This window comes from Malaclemys terrapin, chromosome 6, assembly GCF_027887155.1.
Source record: "Malaclemys terrapin pileata isolate rMalTer1 chromosome 6, rMalTer1.hap1, whole genome shotgun sequence".
NCBI lineage: Eukaryota > Metazoa > Chordata > Testudines > Emydidae > Malaclemys > Malaclemys terrapin.
The window spans coordinates 132,726,729-132,744,664 of record NC_071510.1 but is presented as its reverse complement, the minus strand read 5'-3'; the positions used below and the strand labels follow the sequence as shown (position 1 = coordinate 132,744,664).

Sequence of the window (17,936 nt, the reverse complement as noted above, 5' to 3'; positions counted from 1 at the left end):
TGTCGCTCTGCAACTCAACCCGCCTGTCCGAGCAAGTGACCAGGCTTAGCTGGTGATCAGGGCCCTGCCTGGGGGCAGAAGGGGGGGCTCAGGACAAAGGGGTGTGGGGCTCCCCAGAACAAACAGAGTCCCCCAACCCCATCTCCCTCCCCATCTCCCCAGACAGGCCTGTGGGGTGAGCCTGGAACCTGAGCCTCGGGGGTGGGGGTGGATCCCATGGGGAGTTCGGGGCGCTGAAGGCCCAGGAGTGGGACGGTTGGCAGAGGACCCACTAGCTGTCCTAGCCCAGCTGGTCGGCTGCCCACCTTCCCAGCAATCCGTCCATCCAGTCCAGTCCCAGTACCAAGCCCCTCACAGTGGTGTCTGAGCCCGTCGTGCAGCCGGAGCAGGGACAGGAGCTCTGTGTCTCTGCTGCCAGGGGCTGCCGGGGAGGAGCTGTAGGACGCTGCCAGCTCCTCGTGCCCAGCCAGGCAGCACCGCCCAGGAGAGGTGGCAGGGCCTAGCCCTCGCCCTCCTGCTGCAGGGACCGCCCAGAGCGCTGACCCCTGTGCCGGGAGCCCCCTCCCAGTGCTCTGCACACGGGGGCTCGTCCCTGGGCCCGGTCAGTGACCTGCGATTCCTTCGCTTTCAGCCCCAGATCAACCCGAGATCGAGCCGCTGGATCCCAGCACCAAAACCCTCAGGTGGAAGCCGCTGCTGCCCTGCAAAGGGGCGATCGTCGGGTACCAGGTACCGGGGCAAGCGACTCGCTGGGCAGCCTCTGGAGGGCGTCTCAGCCCGAGGCACGGTCTGAGTGGGCAGGGACAGCGAGAGAGGGAGGGAGCATCAGGGGGCATCGTCCAGGTGTCATTATCCATCTCTGCTGCCCCTCCCGGAGTGCCGAGCCCTGCCCCAGAGCAAGGGGCACCTCGCCCCGACTTTCCAGCTCCTCCCTGGCCCTCCCTGAGCTTTCCCCCTTTATGGCCAGTTGGGAGATTAAAACTACCCAATCCCTCCTGTCTGCAGCATTGCATACATCTTGCTCCGTGCCCCTGTGCTGCGGGCTCCGACCCGGCTCCTGCCTGGCGCAGCAATCGGCTCCGTGCCCCTGGGCTTCGGGCTCTCACCTGTCTGTGCTGCGATCCAGGGAGTTGCTTTTCACCTGTAATCTCTGTCTGGGTTGGGCCTCGGTCGCTGCCAAGGGGCCGTCTCTCCCAGGAGACCCTGGGGTGGATAAGCTCAGCTGAGGTGCTGGAGTGGGCGCTCCCCGAGGGGATGGGGCCAGGGCATTCTCCCTGAGGGGTCCTTGGCTCTGGAACTCACTGCCCCCGTGTCCATCTGTGACGGAGCAGGGAGCAGGGCAGATTTGACCTGGGAATGTTGCAGGGGGGTTGCAGTGGGGATGTGGGACTTCCCTTGAAGGAAGCTACCTGAGCTGTAACCTGAGCCAGGAACGGGGGTGGGGAGAATTAACACCTTCTGCCCGGGAGACTGAACAAAGGAGAGGAGCAGCGGGAGGAGTTTGGAGTTAGTTTCGGTTGGGGCTGGGTGGTGCAACGCAGGGAACCCCAAGCTGGGGTCCAAGCTCCCTGAACCTCCCCGAGGGACCTAATTGAGGGGGTCTGGTCGTACCTACACGCTCTGCTTGAGACTGTGTTCCTGTCCTTAAATAAACCTTCTGCTTTACTGGCTGGCTGAGAGTCACAGTGAATCTCGGGAAGAGGGGTGCAGGGCCCTAACTCCCCCACAATCCGCAACAACTTCTCTCCCCCCTTCGAGACTGAACTGAGCGGGGTCACTCTGACCAGTGACCTGGGGAAGTTCAGGGCTCCCTCTCCGGGACAACGCGTCCGCTATCAGGTCCCGTCCCTTCACATGGACCACGTCCCTTCACATGGACCACGTCCCTTCACATGGACCACGTCCATGTCATAATCCTTCAGGAGCAGGCTCCACCTCAGGAGCTTGGCGTTGGCTCCTTTCATCTGGTGCAGCCAGGTCAGGGGAGAGTGGTCGGTGTGCACGGTGAAGTGACGCCCAAAGAGATATGGCTCTAGTTTCTTGAGGGCCCACACCATGGCCAGGCATTCCTTCTCGATGGCCGCGTAGTTCTGCTCCCGGGGTAGCAACTTCTTGCTCAGGTACACGATGGGGTGTCTCTCCCCCTTTTCATCCTCCTGCATTAACACCGCCCCCAGTCCTGTGTCTGAGGCGTCGGTGAACACCATAAAGGGCTTGTCAAAGTCTGGGTTTGCCAGAACTGGGCCACTGACCAGAGCCTCCTTCAGCGCCCGGAGAGCCTCCTGGCACTCCTCGGTCCAGACCACTTTGTCTGGCTTCCCCTTCTTGCACAGCTCAGTGATGGGGGCGGCTATGGCGCTAAAGTGGGGCACGAACCTCCGATAGTACCCTGCCATCCCAATAAAGGCTTGGACCTGCTTTTTGGTTTGAGGAGCGGGCCAGTCTCTGATCACCTCCACTTTGGCTGGTTCCGGCTTTAGGCAGCCGCTTCCCACCCGGTGGCCTAGGTAGGATACCTCAGCCATCCCCACCTTGCACTTCTCCGGTTTTACGGTCAGCCCAGCCTTCTGGAGTCGGTCCAGCACTTGTCTAACCTGGGATATGTGGTCCTCCCAGGTCTGGCTAAAGACACAGATGTCATCGATATACGCCACGGCAAAACTCTCCACCCCCCTCAGTAGCTGATCCACCAGGCGCTGGAAGGTGGCCGGCGCTCCCTTGAGGCCGAAGGGCAGGGTCAGGAACTCATAGAGCCCCAGAGGGGTGACAAAGGCCGATTTCAGCCTGGCATCTGCATCCAGCGGCACTTGCCAATAGCCCTTTGTAAGATCCATGGTGGTAAGGTACCGAGCACCTCCCAGCTTGTCTAGGAGCTCGTCCGGCCTGGGCATGGGGTAGGCATCGGCTACAGTGATGGCATTGAGCTTCCGATAGTCCACACAGAACCGGATCGACCCGTCCTTTTTGGGGACCAGCACCACCGGCGAGGCCCAAGGGCTGGAAGACGGCTGGATCACCCCCAAAGCCAGCATGTCATTGACCTCTCTTTCCAGGTCCTGAGCAGTTTTCCCTGTGGCTCGGAAGGGGGAGCATTTTATAGGCGGGTGCGATCCTGTCTGCACCCGGTGGACAGTCAGATTAGTGCGTCCAGGCTGGTTGGAAAACAGCTGCTGGTACAGATGCAGCACCCCTCCGATCTCAGCTCGCTGGGCAGGGGTTAGCCGATCAGAGAGGGGAATTGCTTCCAGGGGGAAGCCAACTCTTGTCCCAGGGAATAGATCTACTAAAGGGTCATCTCCCTGCCCCTCCCACTGTCCACACACGGCCAACACCATATTCCCCCTGTCATAATATGGCTTCATCATATTCACATGGTACACCCGGTGGTGGTGTGCCCGGTTCGACAGCTCCACCACATAGTTTACCTCGTTTAGTTGCTTGACAACCTTGAAGGGCCCTTCCCAGGCGGCCTGGAGTTTGTTTTTCCTCACGGGGATGAGGACCATCACCTGATCCCCAGTGGCGAAGGTGCGGGCCCGTGCTGTGCGGTCATACCAGACCTTCTGCTTCCTCTGGGCTCTGGCCAGATTCTCCCTGGCCAGGCCCATGAGCTCGGCAAGTCGTTCCCGGAAGGTCAGGACATACTCCACCACCGACTCTCCGTCAGGAGTGGCCTTCCCCTCCCATTCGTCTCTCATCAGGTCCAGGGGCCCCCTTACCCGCCTTCCATATAGCAGTTCGAAAGGCGAAAACCCGGTAGACTCCTGGGGTACCTCCCTGTACGCAAACAGCAGGTGAGGTAAGTACTTGTCCCAGTCCTGCGGGTGCTGATTCATAAATGTTTTCAGCATCATTTTTAGCGTCCCATTGAACCTTTCCACCAGCCCGTTGGATTGGGGGTGATATGCTGAGGCCCAGTTGTGCCGGACCCCACATCTCTCCCACAAGCACCGGAGTAGGGCCGACATGAAGTTGGACCCTTGGTCCGTCAAGACTTCCTTGGGGAACCCCACTCGGCTGAAAATGGTCAGCAGCGCATCCGCCACAGTGTCTGCTTCAATGGACGATAAGGGCACTGCCTCGGGGTAGCAGGTGGTGAAATCTACCACCACCAGGATGTATTTCTTCCCAGACCGGGTCATCTTGCTGAGAGGTCCCACTATGTCCATGGCCACCTTCTGGAAAGGCTCCTCTATGATGGGCAAAGGTCTCAATGCTGCCTTCCCCTTGTCCCGGGCCTTCCCCACCCTCTGGCAGGGGTCACAGGATCGGCAGTACTGCCGGACGTTGGTGAAGACCCCGGGCCAGTAAAAGTTCTGTAGCAGCCTCTGCCTGGTGCGCCGGATCCCCTGGTGCCCTGCGAGAGGGATGTCATGGGCCAGGTACAGTAGCTTGTGGCGAAACTTCTGGGGAACCACCAGCTGCCTCCTGATCCCCCACGACTCCACTTCCCCCGGGGGAGCCCACTCTCGGTACAGGAACCCCTTGTGACGTTATTGACATAAACTGGGACCATATAGATCATTGTTGCAATCAAGGTCCTGTAGTGGCACCCAAATCTTGTATAAAGGGGGTCAAATGGGGTGTCTAGGACAAGGTTATGGTTTACTGGTTATGATTATGCCGTCTATATGTATGTATCAGTTTGGTAGTCGAAGTTATGAATATTGGCTCTATACTGTCTGTATGGCAAACTTATGCTATGCTTCTGGGTGACATCCCAGACAAGCTGAGATTAGCTCTGCCTAGCCTGCTTGATGGCCCATTAAGGACCATCAGCTCTACAATTGACCCATTGAGAGAAGGCAGATACGCCTTGTACCTCAGCAAAGTATGCAGGGACTGGCCCATGTGACTCCAGACTCCATCTTGCTGTAACTTTCCACAGTAAGAACAAAGAGGTGTTCTTACACCTGGAAAAGACTATATAAGGCTGATGCCTGATCTCCATCTTGTCTTCAATCCTGCTTCTTACCTCTGGAGGGACTTTGCTACAAGCTGAAGCTCTGAACAAAGGACTGAATGACCCATCCCAGCGGGGGATGTATTCCAGAGACTTGATTTGAACCTGCAGTTTATTCCATCGCTGCTGCAAGCCTGAACCAAGAACTTTGCCATTACTGTATGTAATTGATTCCATTTAACCAATTCTAACTCTCATCTCTATCTTTTTCCTTTTATGAATAAACCTTTAGATTTTAGATTCTAAAGAATTGGCAACAGCGTGATTTGTGGGTAAGATCTGATTTGTATATTGACCTGGGTCTGGGGCTTGGTCCTTTGGGATCAGGAGAACCTTTTTCTTTTACTGGGGTATTGGTTTTTATAACCATTTGTCCCCATAACGTGTGGCACTGGTGGTAATACTGGGAAACTGGAGTGTCTAAGGAGATTGCTTGTGAGACTTGCGGTTAGCCAGTGGGGTGAGACCGAAGTCTTAGTCTGGCTGGTTTGGTTTGCCTTAGAGGTGGAAAAACCCTGGCCTTGGGCTGTAACTGCCCTATTTTAGCAATTTGTCCTGAGTTGGCACTCTCAGTTGGGTTCCGCCAGAACCGCATTGTCACACCCCTTCTCCCACAGGAACCTCTCCTTGCATCCTCTCCTCATGGTCTGTACCACACTGAGGTCAGCCAGGCCCCTTAGCTTCCGCAGGGAGGGGTCCTTCTGCAATTCGGCCTGGAACTCGGCGGCTGGGGAAGGGATGGGGACCTGCTCCCTCTCGTCGGCTGGGTCGGAAGCCCCAGCCACCCCGTGGCCTGTCCTTGGGTGTTCCCTCCCCACCCGGGAAGGGTTCGGTGCCTCCGGTGGGACATCCTTCCCAAGGTCAGGGCGTAGTGCCCCTCGCCGGCTCTGGCTACGGGTCACGACTAAGGCGGTCTGGGGGCTGCTTGGCCAGTCCTCTAGGTCCCCCCCCATCAACACCTCAGTGGGCAAATGGTGGTGCACTCCCACGTCCTTGGGGCCCTCCTTGGCCCCCCATTTCAGGTGTACCCTCGCTACGGGAACCTTGAATGGGGTCCCGCCCACCCCGGTCAGGGTCAGGAAGGTGTTGGGCACCACCCGATCTGGGGCCACCACCTCGGGCCGGGCCAGTGTCACCTCTGCGCCCGTGTCCCAGTATCCATAAACTTTCTTCCCATCCACCTCCAGGGGAACAAGGCACTCGCTCCGCAGGGACAGCCCCGCGCCAACCCTGTAAACGGAGAACTTTGAATCCGGAGCATCTGGCCCCCCAGAGAAGCTGGCCGGGGGCCCTTCTCTCTCTTGAGCAGTTGATAAGCTGCCAGCCCCTCTCGCGTGGGAAGCCGGCCCCTCGTCCGTCTGGGCCTCTACCAAGTTAACCCGGTGCGGGTTCGGTCTGCTCAGTCTGTCCTTGAGCTTGGGGCACTGGGCCCGAACGTGGCCTCTTCGGCCGCAGTAATAGCAGCTCAGGTCCCGTGGGTCCCCTCGAGCCGGTCGGTTGTCCCTGATGCTGGGCCTTCCCCGTGGGAGGGGATTCCCCATATTCCCCCTTTGGGAGGTCCCAGGGTGACTCTCTCTCTGCATCGCGGCGGGCCTGTTCCTTTGGGGCTCCTCCCTGCCACCCCCTGACCGGCTCTTTACAAACTCATCAGCCAGCTGCCCGGCGTGTCGCGGGTTCTCTGGCTTTCTGTCCACCAACCACAGCCTCAGGTCGGATGGGCACCGCTCATACAGTTGCTCCAGTACCAGCAGTTTAATCAGGTCCTCCTTCGTCTGGGCCCCACCAGCCCACTTGCTGGCGTATCTTTCCATGCGGACGGCTAGTTGCAGATATGAGATCTCAGGGGTTTTATCTTGACTCCGGAACCTTTCCCGGTACATCTCAGGAGTCAGCCCAAACTCTCGTAGCAGGGCCTTTTTGAATAGTTCGTAGTCCCCTTTCTCTGCCTCTCCCAGTTGGCGGTACAATGCCACGGATTTGGGGTCCAGTAAGGGGGTAAGGACCCGGAGTCTGTCCGCGGGATCCACCCGGTGCAGCTCGCAGGCCGTCTCAAAGGCCTCCAGGAAGTCATCCATGTCCTCCCCCTCCTTGTATGGGGCCATGATGCACTTATCAAAGCTCCGTGCAGTCCTGGGTCCCCCCTCACTCACCGCAGCCGGGGGTTCGCTGCCCTTCAATCTCGCCAGTTCCAGTTCACGCTGACGCTGTCTCTCATTCTCCTGTCTCTGTCTCTCTTTCTCCTCCCGTTCATGCTGTCTCTGTCTCTCTTTCTCCTCCCGTTCATGCTGTCTCTGTTGTTCACGATCCTCCAGCTCTCTCAGTTTTAGCTCTTTCTCCCATTCCAGCCAATTCCGCTCCCCGGATGCCGAACGTCGCCGGGAGGATCCTCTGCTGGCCGGCGAGCTTCGCCGGGGGGACCCCCTGCTGGCCGGGGGGGCCACGGCGCCTTCGGTATTTGCTGGGCTCCTCCCCACCCTTCCCCTAGGCATAGGAAGGAGGGGTCTCGGGACGCCCTCAGCAGCCGGCTGACCACTCCCAGCTGGGACAGACACTGGTGCCTGCGCTGCATTTGCCAGGCTGCTTCCCTGAGACACAGGGATCAGTTCATTCGCGCGATCTTCTGCCTCCAGCTGGGCAATGAGCTGTTCTTTGGTGAGCCTCCCAATGCGCAGCCGCCTCTGCTTGCACAGCTCCACCAGGTCGCTCTTAAGCCGCTTGGCATACATCTTCCTGCTGGCCACTCTCCGGCCTGTGTGCTCACAGCTCCCCACAGTTCCCAGGGGGCCCCCTAGTGTGCCAGCCCTTCTCGAGGTCACCACCTCTCTGCCAGGGTCGAGCTGCAGACTCCTCCGCCCCTGGGACCACTCGCTGCGATCCCCTCGGGGGACCCTGTTACTGCAAAAGTCCTTCTCGCTGGTCACACACTCCCAGGGGTAATAACCGTCTCTCTCTCACTCTTCAGCGCGCCTGGTCCCCGTCAATCCCCCTTCGTTTTACTGCTCCCCAGTCACTTACTGCAGGAAGCGCCGTCCACGGGGTGCAGTAGATCCCGCCGCTGCCACCAGTTGTTGCGGATTGTGGGGGAGTTAGGGCCCTGCACCCCTCTTCCCGAGATTCACTGTGACTCTCAGCCAGCCAGTAAAGCAGAAGGTTTATTTAAGGACAGGAACACAGTCTCAAGCAGAGCGTGTAGGTACGACCAGACCCCCTCAATTAGGTCCCTCGGGGAGGTTCAGGGAGCTTGGACCCCAGCTTGGGGTTCCCTGCGTTGCACCACCCAGCCCCAACCGAAACTAACTCCAAACTCCTCCCGCTGCTCCTCTCCTTTGTTCAGTCTCCCGGGCAGAAGGTGTTAATTCTCCCCACCCCCGTTCCTGGCTCAGGTTACAGCTCAGGTAGCTTCCTTCAAGGGAAGTCCCACATCCCCACTGCAACCCCCCTGCAACATTCCCAGGTCAAATCTGCCCTGCTCCCTGCTCCGTCACACCATCCCAGCCCACATGGTGTAGACTCTGTGTGGGGCCCAGCCGCTCTAGCGGAGGGGGGGGGGGAAGGGGAGAGGGGGAGGGCTCCGGTGGAGCTGAGGGAGGCCGCTCAGATCTCCTGATGCTCATCGACCCGGGTCCAGGCCAGTGTTCGGAGCAGAGCCGGCCCTTGTCATGGTGACTGAGGGTCTCGTAGCAATGGCAGCGCCCGGGGCCACGCGGGTGCCCCTCGATGTCTGGCTGCCTCCCCTGTCGCTGGCTCCTCAGGGGTTGCTGGGCTGGCTCGGCGGTCCCTGCTGGGAGCTCCCAGAGGGTAAATGGCTCGTAGCCCAGGGGCACTCGGGTGGGGTTCCCTGCCTGCCTCCCCGGGAGGCGGGTGGGGGCGAGGGAGCAGCAGCCTGCAGGTGACGCTCGGCTCTGGGTTTTCATCTCCACTGACCGGCCGAGCTAGAGCCCCTGTGTAACAGCAGGCGGTGCTGGCCGGATGTTCTCTGGCAGGGCCCTCTGGCTCTGGGATCCCCTCCCACCTCCGGTCCACAACAGTCCCGGCTCCTTTCTTCCCCTGGGCTGGGTACAGCCAGGCCGGGCTGTGGGCGTTCGGTACGTGCCGCTGGCTGGCTGGGCGAGCTCGGGACCTGGGTCGGGCACTGTATTCTGAACGGAAAGACAAGCACCCGTTCAGCAGCGCTCTGTTTGCACTCGGCCCCGTCAGCACCTGTGGGGCTGTGGTCGGCTCCTCGGGGGCTGGGCCTGGGGTGCTGGGGGGGCCCAGCTAAACACAGTGAAAGCGATAACAGCCCCGAGCCAGAGCCGGTGCGGGAGGGTTCCAGGCCAGCGGCTCCTGGGTAACATTGACCCCGGTCCAGCCCAGCACTCCCCCGGGGACACTGACAAATGGGGGATCCCTTGCAAGGGGGAGAGGCCCTGGGCATTCACCGTACCTGAGCAGTGCCCATCCTGCTGCCCAGGTGCCGTGCCGGCTGCCACAAAGGAAGGAGAAATTCCCCAGTGCTGCTGGGCTGGGCAGCTCTGCTGTGCTGGGGGAGGAGGGGGGTGAAGTCCCTGCTGGCACAGGGGGGCTCAGACAATGCCCAGCAGTGTGGGGCTTGTGCCCTGTGTATCAGGCGGGGCTGGGGGTCAGAACCGCTCCTCTCCAGAGCCGCATTCCTTTCTCTAGCTGAACATCACGGCCAGGAGAGAGTACGACAGCAATTTCCTCGAGGTCGAGGAGCTGCGGGTGAATCAGTCAGTTACCAAGTACCTGCTGCAGCCCTGGAGACACGGGACCAACTACACGGTGACAATCCAGGGCCTCACGGCTGCCGGCCTTGGGCAGGCATCGCGCTGGGACTTTGAAACCAACTTCTTTGGTAAGGGCCTCCCTGCTCTAGGATGAGTCTGAGGGGGCTGAGGGGCTGAGGACCAGGGCACGGACCAAAAGCAACTCCCAGAGCTCTCTGCCAGGCACAGCATGGGCAGGAGCAGGGGGGTTTATGCCCAGACAGCCTGGCAGTGCATCTCCAGCACCACTCTCTTGGCGGCAAGAAAACCAGTTTGTGGTGGGTGGGACATTGGGGCATCTGTGAGCATGTTGAATGTCAGTGAGAGCCGCGCCAGCACGGGAAGGGGCGCGGTGCTCCCCATCTGGGGGTTCAGGGAGAGCCTTCGAGGCCCAGCTTACGTTTAGTTGGGTGGATATGAAAGTGGGCTGCTAGCGCTGCCTATTATTAAGGTTGCCCATCACTTCCCATTGTAAGACCCTATTTTCAGTTGGTTACAACTTTAACAACCTAACGGTTTTGGCTGAAGTTTCACATAGTGGGTGTCTGCCACAGACTGAATCTTTGGGGAAAGTTTCAACTAAGATAGTTGAGGATGGAGGGATAGCTCAGTGGTTTAAGCCTTGGCCTGCTAAACCCAGGGTTGTGAGTTCAATCCTTGAGGGGGCCACTTCAGGATCTGGGGCAAAATCAGTACTTGGTCCTGCTAGTGAAGGTAGGGGGCTGGACTCCATGACCTTTCAAGGTCCCTTCCAGCTCTAGGAGATAGAACATCTCCATTAATTTATCACCAGGGTCTGATGAAATGCATCCTAGAATACTTGAGGAGGTATCTGAGCCTCTAGCTATTATCTTTGGAAAATCATGGGAGACGGGAGAGATTCCAGAAGACTGGAAAAGGGTAAATATAGTGCCCATCTATAAAAAGGGAAATAAAAACAACCCAGGAAACTACAGATCAGTTAGTTTAACTTCTGTGCCAGGGAAGATAATGGAGCAAGTAATTAAGGAAATCATCTGCAAACACTTGGAAGGTGCTAAGATGATAGGGAACAGCCAGCATGGATTTGTAAAGAACAAATCGTGTCAAACCAATCTGATAGCTTTCTTTGATAGGATAACGAGCCTTGTGGATAAGGGAGAAGCTGTGGATGTGGTATACCTAGACTTTAGTAAGGCATTTGATACAGTCTCGCATGATATTCTTATCAATAAACTAGGCAAATACAATTTAGATGGGGCTACTATAAGGTGGGTGCATAACTGGCTGGATAACCGTACTCAAAGAGTTGTTATTAATGGTTCCCAATCCTGCTGGAAAGGCATAACGAGTGGGGTTCCGCAGGGGTCTGTTTTGGGACCAGCTCTGTTCAATATCTTCATTAACGACTTAGATATTGGCATAGAAAGTACGCTTATTAAGTTTGCGGATGATACCAAACTGGGAGGGATTGCAACTGCTTTGGAGGACAGAGTCATAATTCAAAATGATCTGGACAAATTGGAGAAATGGTCTGAGGTAAACAGGATGAAGTTTAACAAAGACAAATGCAAAATGCTCCACTTAGGAAGAAAAAATCAGTTTCACACATACAGAATGGGAAAAGACTGTCTAGGAAGGAGTACGGCAGAAAGGGATCTAGGGGTTATAGTGGACCACAAGCTAAATATGAGTCAACAGTGTGATGCTGTTGCAAAAAAAGCAAACATGATTCTGGGATGTATTAATAGGTGTGTTGTGAGCAAGACACAAGAAGTCATTCTTCTGCTCTACTCTGCTCTGGTTAGGCCTCAGCTGGAGTATTGTGTCCAGTTCTGGACACCGCATTTCAAGCAAGATGTGGAGAAATTGGAAAGGGTCCAGAGAAGAGCAACAAGAATGATTAAAGGTCTTGAGAACATGACCTATGAAGGAAGACTGAAAGAATTGGGTTTGTTTAGTTTGGAAAAGAGAAGACTGAGAGGGGACATGATAGCAGTTTTCAGGTATCTAAAAGGGTGTCATAAGGAGGAGGGAGAAAACTTGTTCACCTTAGCCTCTAAGGATAGAACCAGAAGCGATGGGTTTAAACTGCAGCAAGGGAGGTCTAGGTTGGACATTAGGAAAAAGTTCCTAACTGTCAGGGTGGTTAAACACTGGAATAAACTGCCTAGGGAGGTTGTGGAATCTCCATCTCTGGAGATATTTAAGAGTAGGTTAGATAAATGTCTATCAGGGATGGTCTAGACAGTATTTGGTCCTGTCATGAGGGCAGGGGACTGGACTTGATGACCTCTCGAGGTCCCTTCCAGTCCTAGAATCTATGAATCTATGAATTTCCAAAGAACTAGGCTAGAGGAAAATTCATTTTTTTTCCATTTAAAAAAAAGTGAGGATTGATTTCTCTTTGAAAGTTCTAGCACCCCCATGCTTTGGAGCAGGGACTTGAAATTTAAATTTTAAATAATGGAGATATCCCATCTCCTAGAACTGGAAGGGACCTTGAAAGGTCATTGAGTCCAGCCCCCTGCCTTCACTAGCAGGACCAAGTACTGATTTTGCCCCAGATTCCCAAGTGGCCCCCTCAAGGATTGAACTCACAACCCTGGGTTTAGCAGGCCAATGCTCAAACCACTGAGCTATCCCTCCCCCCCCAAAATTGGCCGGGGGTGGCCTTTACGTCGAAGATGGGCCATTTTTCTTCTCCTGGTAACATCTGCTTAAAAGTTACCACATTATAAATCACTGAAAATCTTCAGTTTGCACAAGCTCAGGTGAGACTTCCTGGAGTTTATTAGCTAAAACCTCCAACCGTCCAGCCTCACTGAGCGTGCTCCGTCCAGCCCCTCACAGTTCCGGTGTGAGGAGACGGTGCATGTGCAATCCCCCGAGGACCCGGCCATGGGGCGAAGCTGTGTTTCCCCTCTAATGGCTGTTCTAGGCTGCGATGGGGCTAGGCTCTTCTGTCTCGTCTGTGCTCTCAATGACCCCCTGACGCCCAGGCAGTGAGCAGGAAGAAGGTGCCTGATTTGACTGCGTGACTTGTGCAGCGGCCAGCGTGGCTGACCCCAGGGCCGCCCAAGGAGCTGGCTCCAGGACTAGTTGCTCAGGTGGCCCCGGGGACAGCCACACCAGCCGCTGCTCCAGTGGCCTCTGGCAGCGGTCCTGGGGCAGCTGGAGCAGCCACGGACTGCGGCCCCAGGCAGTGGGTCCCAGGCAGTTGACTGGAGCAGCCGTGGTCCACAGCCCCCAGCAACCGGTGACACTGGTCCCAGGCACTCCCTCAGCAGTGCCCCCCCCGATGTTCCCCCCCACTCACACCCCAGCAACAGTCTCCCTCACCCCCCCCCCCAGCACCTCCCCTCCAAGATTTAATCACAGGCATTTTTAATAAAAACAACAAGGAGTCCGGTGGCACCTTAAAGACTAACAGATTTATTTGGGCATAAGTTTTCATTGGTAAAAAACCCACTTCTTCAGATGCATGGAGTGAAAGTTACAGCAGGTCACGGGCCGTGAATTTTTGTTTATTGCCCCGACCTGTCCATGACGTTTACTAAAAATACCCGTGACTAAAATGTAGCCTTAGTTATTAGCACGGCCTTCCCGGGTGGGCAATGCCACCCCCAGAGCTCAGCCTGCCCCCAGATGGCCCCAAAGGACGTGAGGCTGGAGGGTCAGGGGTGCAAGGTCTGGGTGTAATGGGATGCTAAATTGCATTACATTATTCAGCCACTAGGTGGCACTGTGTGTAAAATACCTTATTTAAATCAGTGGCTCTCAACCTTTCCAGACAGCTGTGCCCCGTTCAGGGGTCTGGTTTGTCTTGTGTAGCCCCAAGTTCCACCTCACTTAAAAGCGACTTGTTACAAAACCAGACAAAAATAGGAAAGTGTCACAGCCACTATTACTGACAAATTGCTGATGTTCTTACTTTTACCATATAATTATAAAATCACTCCCTTGGAATGTAAATCTGGTACTTACATGTCAGTGTGTGCTCTACAGAGCAGTACAAACCAGCCATGGGCTGTATGAAATTTTAGTTTTATACTGACTACACTGGTACTTTTCATGTAGCCTGTTATAAAACTAGGCAAATCTCTAGATGAGTTGATGTACCCCCTGGAAGATCTCTGTGTACCCCAGGAGTAAACACACCCCTGCTTGACAAACACTGATTTAAATAATCCTCAGCCATACCTGGCCGAGCATTAAAGGATCTCATGATGAACACGGCTGATGTATAAGCAGCTCTGTAGCCAGCCGGTATCTGGTACAGAGGAACGTGACATGGTGTTAGGGGAAACATTGAGAGTGCAGCAAAGTGCCTAGGCCACTGCCCGTAACTGGAATATCGATTATTATGCTTATTGCCAACATCAGCTAACCTGCCAGGCCTTTGTAGCAGCCTTAGCATAACTAGGCAGGCCAGGAGGGGAGGGGGAGTGACCACGAGAATTGAGCATGACCCTGTGCCATCCTGTTGGGCTTTCTTTTAAACCACTGTGTGGATCTTAAAAGACTTAATGAAGCAGTTGTGGGAGAAAAATATCTCCTCCCAACAGTGGACGGCTTCCTCCCCAAGGTGAAACGGCTACAGTATTTTCCAAACTGGATGCGTCAAGTGGATTCTACCAAATTCCTTTAGCCAAAGAAAGTGCTAAATATTTATCACACCCTTTGGGAGATTTTGCTTGTGAAGATTACCTTTTGGGATGACCACTGCACCTGAAAATTTTTCAGAGAAGGATGGCACTAATGGGTGTCTAGTTAGAAACCAAATGTCTCTGAATCGTACTGATAGCGATTGTGAGGGGCAGGAATGTAGATCTTAAAGGGGAGATGGAATGGGATGTAGGATATATTGTACAGTTCGGGCACTACGTGGGGCTGTGCATGAAACACGTTGGTTAAGCTAACGCCAGCCAAGCCTGGCAGCGCAGCAAAGGATCTGATACTGAACACAGCTGGTGGGTGCCCCGCTTAGAAGCAGGCTCTGTAGCCAGCCCCTAGCTGGGACGGACCATGACACCATCCCCCCCAGCTTAGTAAACACAGGGAGGCATTAAGTAGTGAATCCTGCTGGGAGGTAGGTGGGTCCATGTCATTAGCCCCATTAGGAATAGGGAGTGGGAGGAACAGACAGAGGGGAAGTTACCAGCCTGTGATCACACACCCAGGGTAGATTCAGCCCCAAAGTAACCAGTCAATGAGATGGGGTACGTGTGGTCTCCAGCTGGGAGCAGAGGCAGCATTAGCGCACTCAGCCTCTGGTCCAGGCCCTCTGAACCTCCTGCTCTTTGCACTAGCTTTCCCGGATGGAGGCTCCACTAACGAACTCGCTCTTACAGGCACAGGTGCTGGCTTCCTCATTTCCCTGGGGATGATCAGCCCCTGTTCTGCCCTAGGCCCCGCCCCCACTGCACCTCTTCCCCCCAAGGCCCTGCCCCATTCCATCCCCATGTACGCTCTGCCCTTGCTCCATCCCCTCCCCGCAGCACCTCCGGCACGCTGCTAAACAGCTGATCTGCGATGGGAGGGAGTGGGAGGAGCTGATTTGCGGGGCTGCTGCTGGGTGCTCAGCGCACACTATTTATTTCTGTGGGTGCTCCAGCCCCAGACCACCCACTGAGTCAGCGCCTCGCTTGCAGGTGTGGTCACCTTGGCAAGGCTCCCTCCCCTCCCCGTCCATACCTGAGGCCTCTGTGAGATCTCCCAATTGCACTGGCCTTTTTAGCTGCCATGCACTATTGTGCATGCCTTACAAACGTCCCCCCTCAGCCATGCCTGCTGCCCAGGTCTGCAGCTGGAGTCTTCCCCACAGCTGCCGTAGGTGCATTTCTCCAGGGGGACTCACTGAGGCCAGGCACTCAGCGTGGGAAAGCTGTCCTGCCCTGCAGTCTGTGGTTAAGCAAGACTTCTCCAGCCCTGCTGGTTGGGGCCTGGAGGCTTTGGGTCCCTGACCCCCAGCACCGGAGAGAGGGAGCAGACACGGGCAGGAGCAGCCCAGCCTGGTGCAGAGACACCAGTCACAGGAGTCATCCAAGTAATGTAGAGGTGTCTCCAAAGGCTGGAGGGGATGGAAAGAAGCTGCATTAGCCAGACAGAGAAAGTGACTGGAAAAAGGGACAGATGCTTTTATCCAGGGGAAATTGCACTTGGTCCTTCCTCAGTCCTCAGGTAGGCCACGGAGGTTCTAAGGTGGTGACCAGGCTCTGTCTCCAGCCAGGCCTCAGCCTCTCATTCCCCCCGTCACAGACACGTGCAGGAGGCAGGGACCCTGGACCACGAATGTGACGTTTCCCTCTGAGCCGACAGCGTTTCGGGTGAATGACACGGTGCTGGTGACGTGCCCCGAGAAGCCTGAATCCGGCTCATTCCCTGCAAACTGCACAGAGCTGAAGGACCGCGGGGCAGTCTGGGATATCAGTGGAGTCAAGTGCCTCAGTGAGTGTGTGGAGACTGATACAACCCCCGCGCCCACCCCCCGGGCATGGGGCCAAACCTCCCCAGGCAGCCCAGGCATGGGACTGCAGCCAGTTACGGGCAGGAAATGGCCAGGGAAACTGGGCCGGTGATAACCAGCCACTGGAGCCAGTGACGTGATGCCGGGGGTGGGAGACCTGGGGGTGGGAGTTCTGGGAGGCCGTGACAATGGGCAGAGAAAGGTTACCCCCCTCCCTCAGCCTGCCGAGAAACCCCTCACAGGGCTGTCACCATGGGCCCTCCCCACAAACACAGGCTCCCTCCCCCCCAGTGCACATGGCTCCCCACCAGGCCCTGAGGCGGCTGCTGGCGGCTGTGGCCGCGGCCTGGCAGGAGTCTCAGCCGGGCACTGCTGGGCAGCTCGTGAGGAGCGAAGCTCTGAGGCCTGGGAACTGATCCAGCATTTCTCAGGGTGCTTCTTCCAGCACCGCTTCTGAGAGCGGCCAGGCACGGGCCTCCCGGACACGCGGTCTCCTCCCTGCCCCAGACTCGCTCCCTGGGAACTTCTCCGTATTCATAAGAATGGCCATCCTGGATCAGACCAATGCTCTGTCCAGCCCAGTATCCTGTCTGCCGACAGTGGCCAATGCCAGGTGCCCCAGAGGGAATGGACGAGTCAATTATCGAGTGAGCCATCCAGTCAGCCAGTTCCAGCTTCTGGCAGTCAGAAATTAGGGACACCCAGAGCAGGGGGCTGTTGTCCCTGCCCATCTTGGCTAATAGCCATTGATAGACCTGTCCTCCAGGAACTGATCTAGCTCTTTTTTGAACCCTGTTATACTTGTGGCCTTTACAACATCCCCAGCAACAATTTCCTCAGGTTCACTGTGCGTGGTGAGAAGAAAGGCTTCCTTTTGTTTGTTTTAAACCTTCTGCCTGTTAATTTCATTGAGTGGCCCCAGTACTTGTGTTATGAGAAGGAGTAAATAACACTTCCTTATTTACTTTCTCCACACCAGTCATGATTTTATAGACCTCTATCATATCTCCCCCCTTAGTCATCTCTTTTCTAAGATGAACAGTCCAAGTCTTTTTAATCTCTCCTCATAGGGAAGCTGTTTCAAACCCCTAATCATTTTTGTTCTTCTTCTCTGAACCTTTTCCAATTCCAATTTTTTTTTTTTTGAGATGAGGTAACCAGACCTGCTCGCAGTATTCCAGGTGTGGGTGCACCATGGATTTATATAATGCCATGATGATATTTTCTGTCTTATTGCCTATCCCTTTCCTAATGTTTCCTAACATTCTGTTCACTTTTTTGTCTGCTGCTGCACTTTGAATGGTGGTTTTCAGACAGCTGTCCACAGTGACTCCAAGATCTCTTTCTTGAGTGGTAACAGCTAATTTAGACCCCATCATTTTATATGTATAGTTGGGATTATGTTTTCCAATGTACATAATTTTGCATTTATCAACATTGAATTTCATTTTGTTGTCCAGTCACGAGATCCCTTTCTAACTCTTTGCTTTGGACTTAACTATCTTGAGTAGTTTTGTATCATCTGCAAGCTTCGCCACCTCACTGTTTACCAGTTTTTCCAGATCATTTATGAATTGGTTGAACAGCAGGGGTCCTAGTATAGATCCCTGGGGGACCTTGCTATTTACCTCTCTTCATTAAAAAAATTGAACATTTATTCCTACCCGTTGTTTCCTATCTTTTAGCCAGTTATTGATCCCGGAGAGGACCTTCCCTCTTATCCCATGACAGCTTACTTTGCTTAAGGGCCTTTGTGTGG

The 17,936-nt window shown here is 55.5% G+C and overlaps 1 protein-coding gene across 1 annotated transcript in view; it reads left to right on the top strand.

Moving 5' to 3' along the window:
* LOC128838817 (uncharacterized) overlaps window positions 1-17,936 on the top strand; it is an 83,552-nt gene that overhangs the window by 47,289 nt on the left and 18,327 nt on the right. Inside the window, exons 6-8 of the mRNA XM_054031242.1 lie at window positions 632-729; window positions 9,626-9,818; window positions 15,970-16,158. Of these exons, the coding sequence (XP_053887217.1) occupies window positions 632-729; window positions 9,626-9,818; window positions 15,970-16,158 (480 nt within the window). The remainder of the gene's footprint in view (window positions 1-631; window positions 730-9,625; window positions 9,819-15,969; window positions 16,159-17,936) is intronic.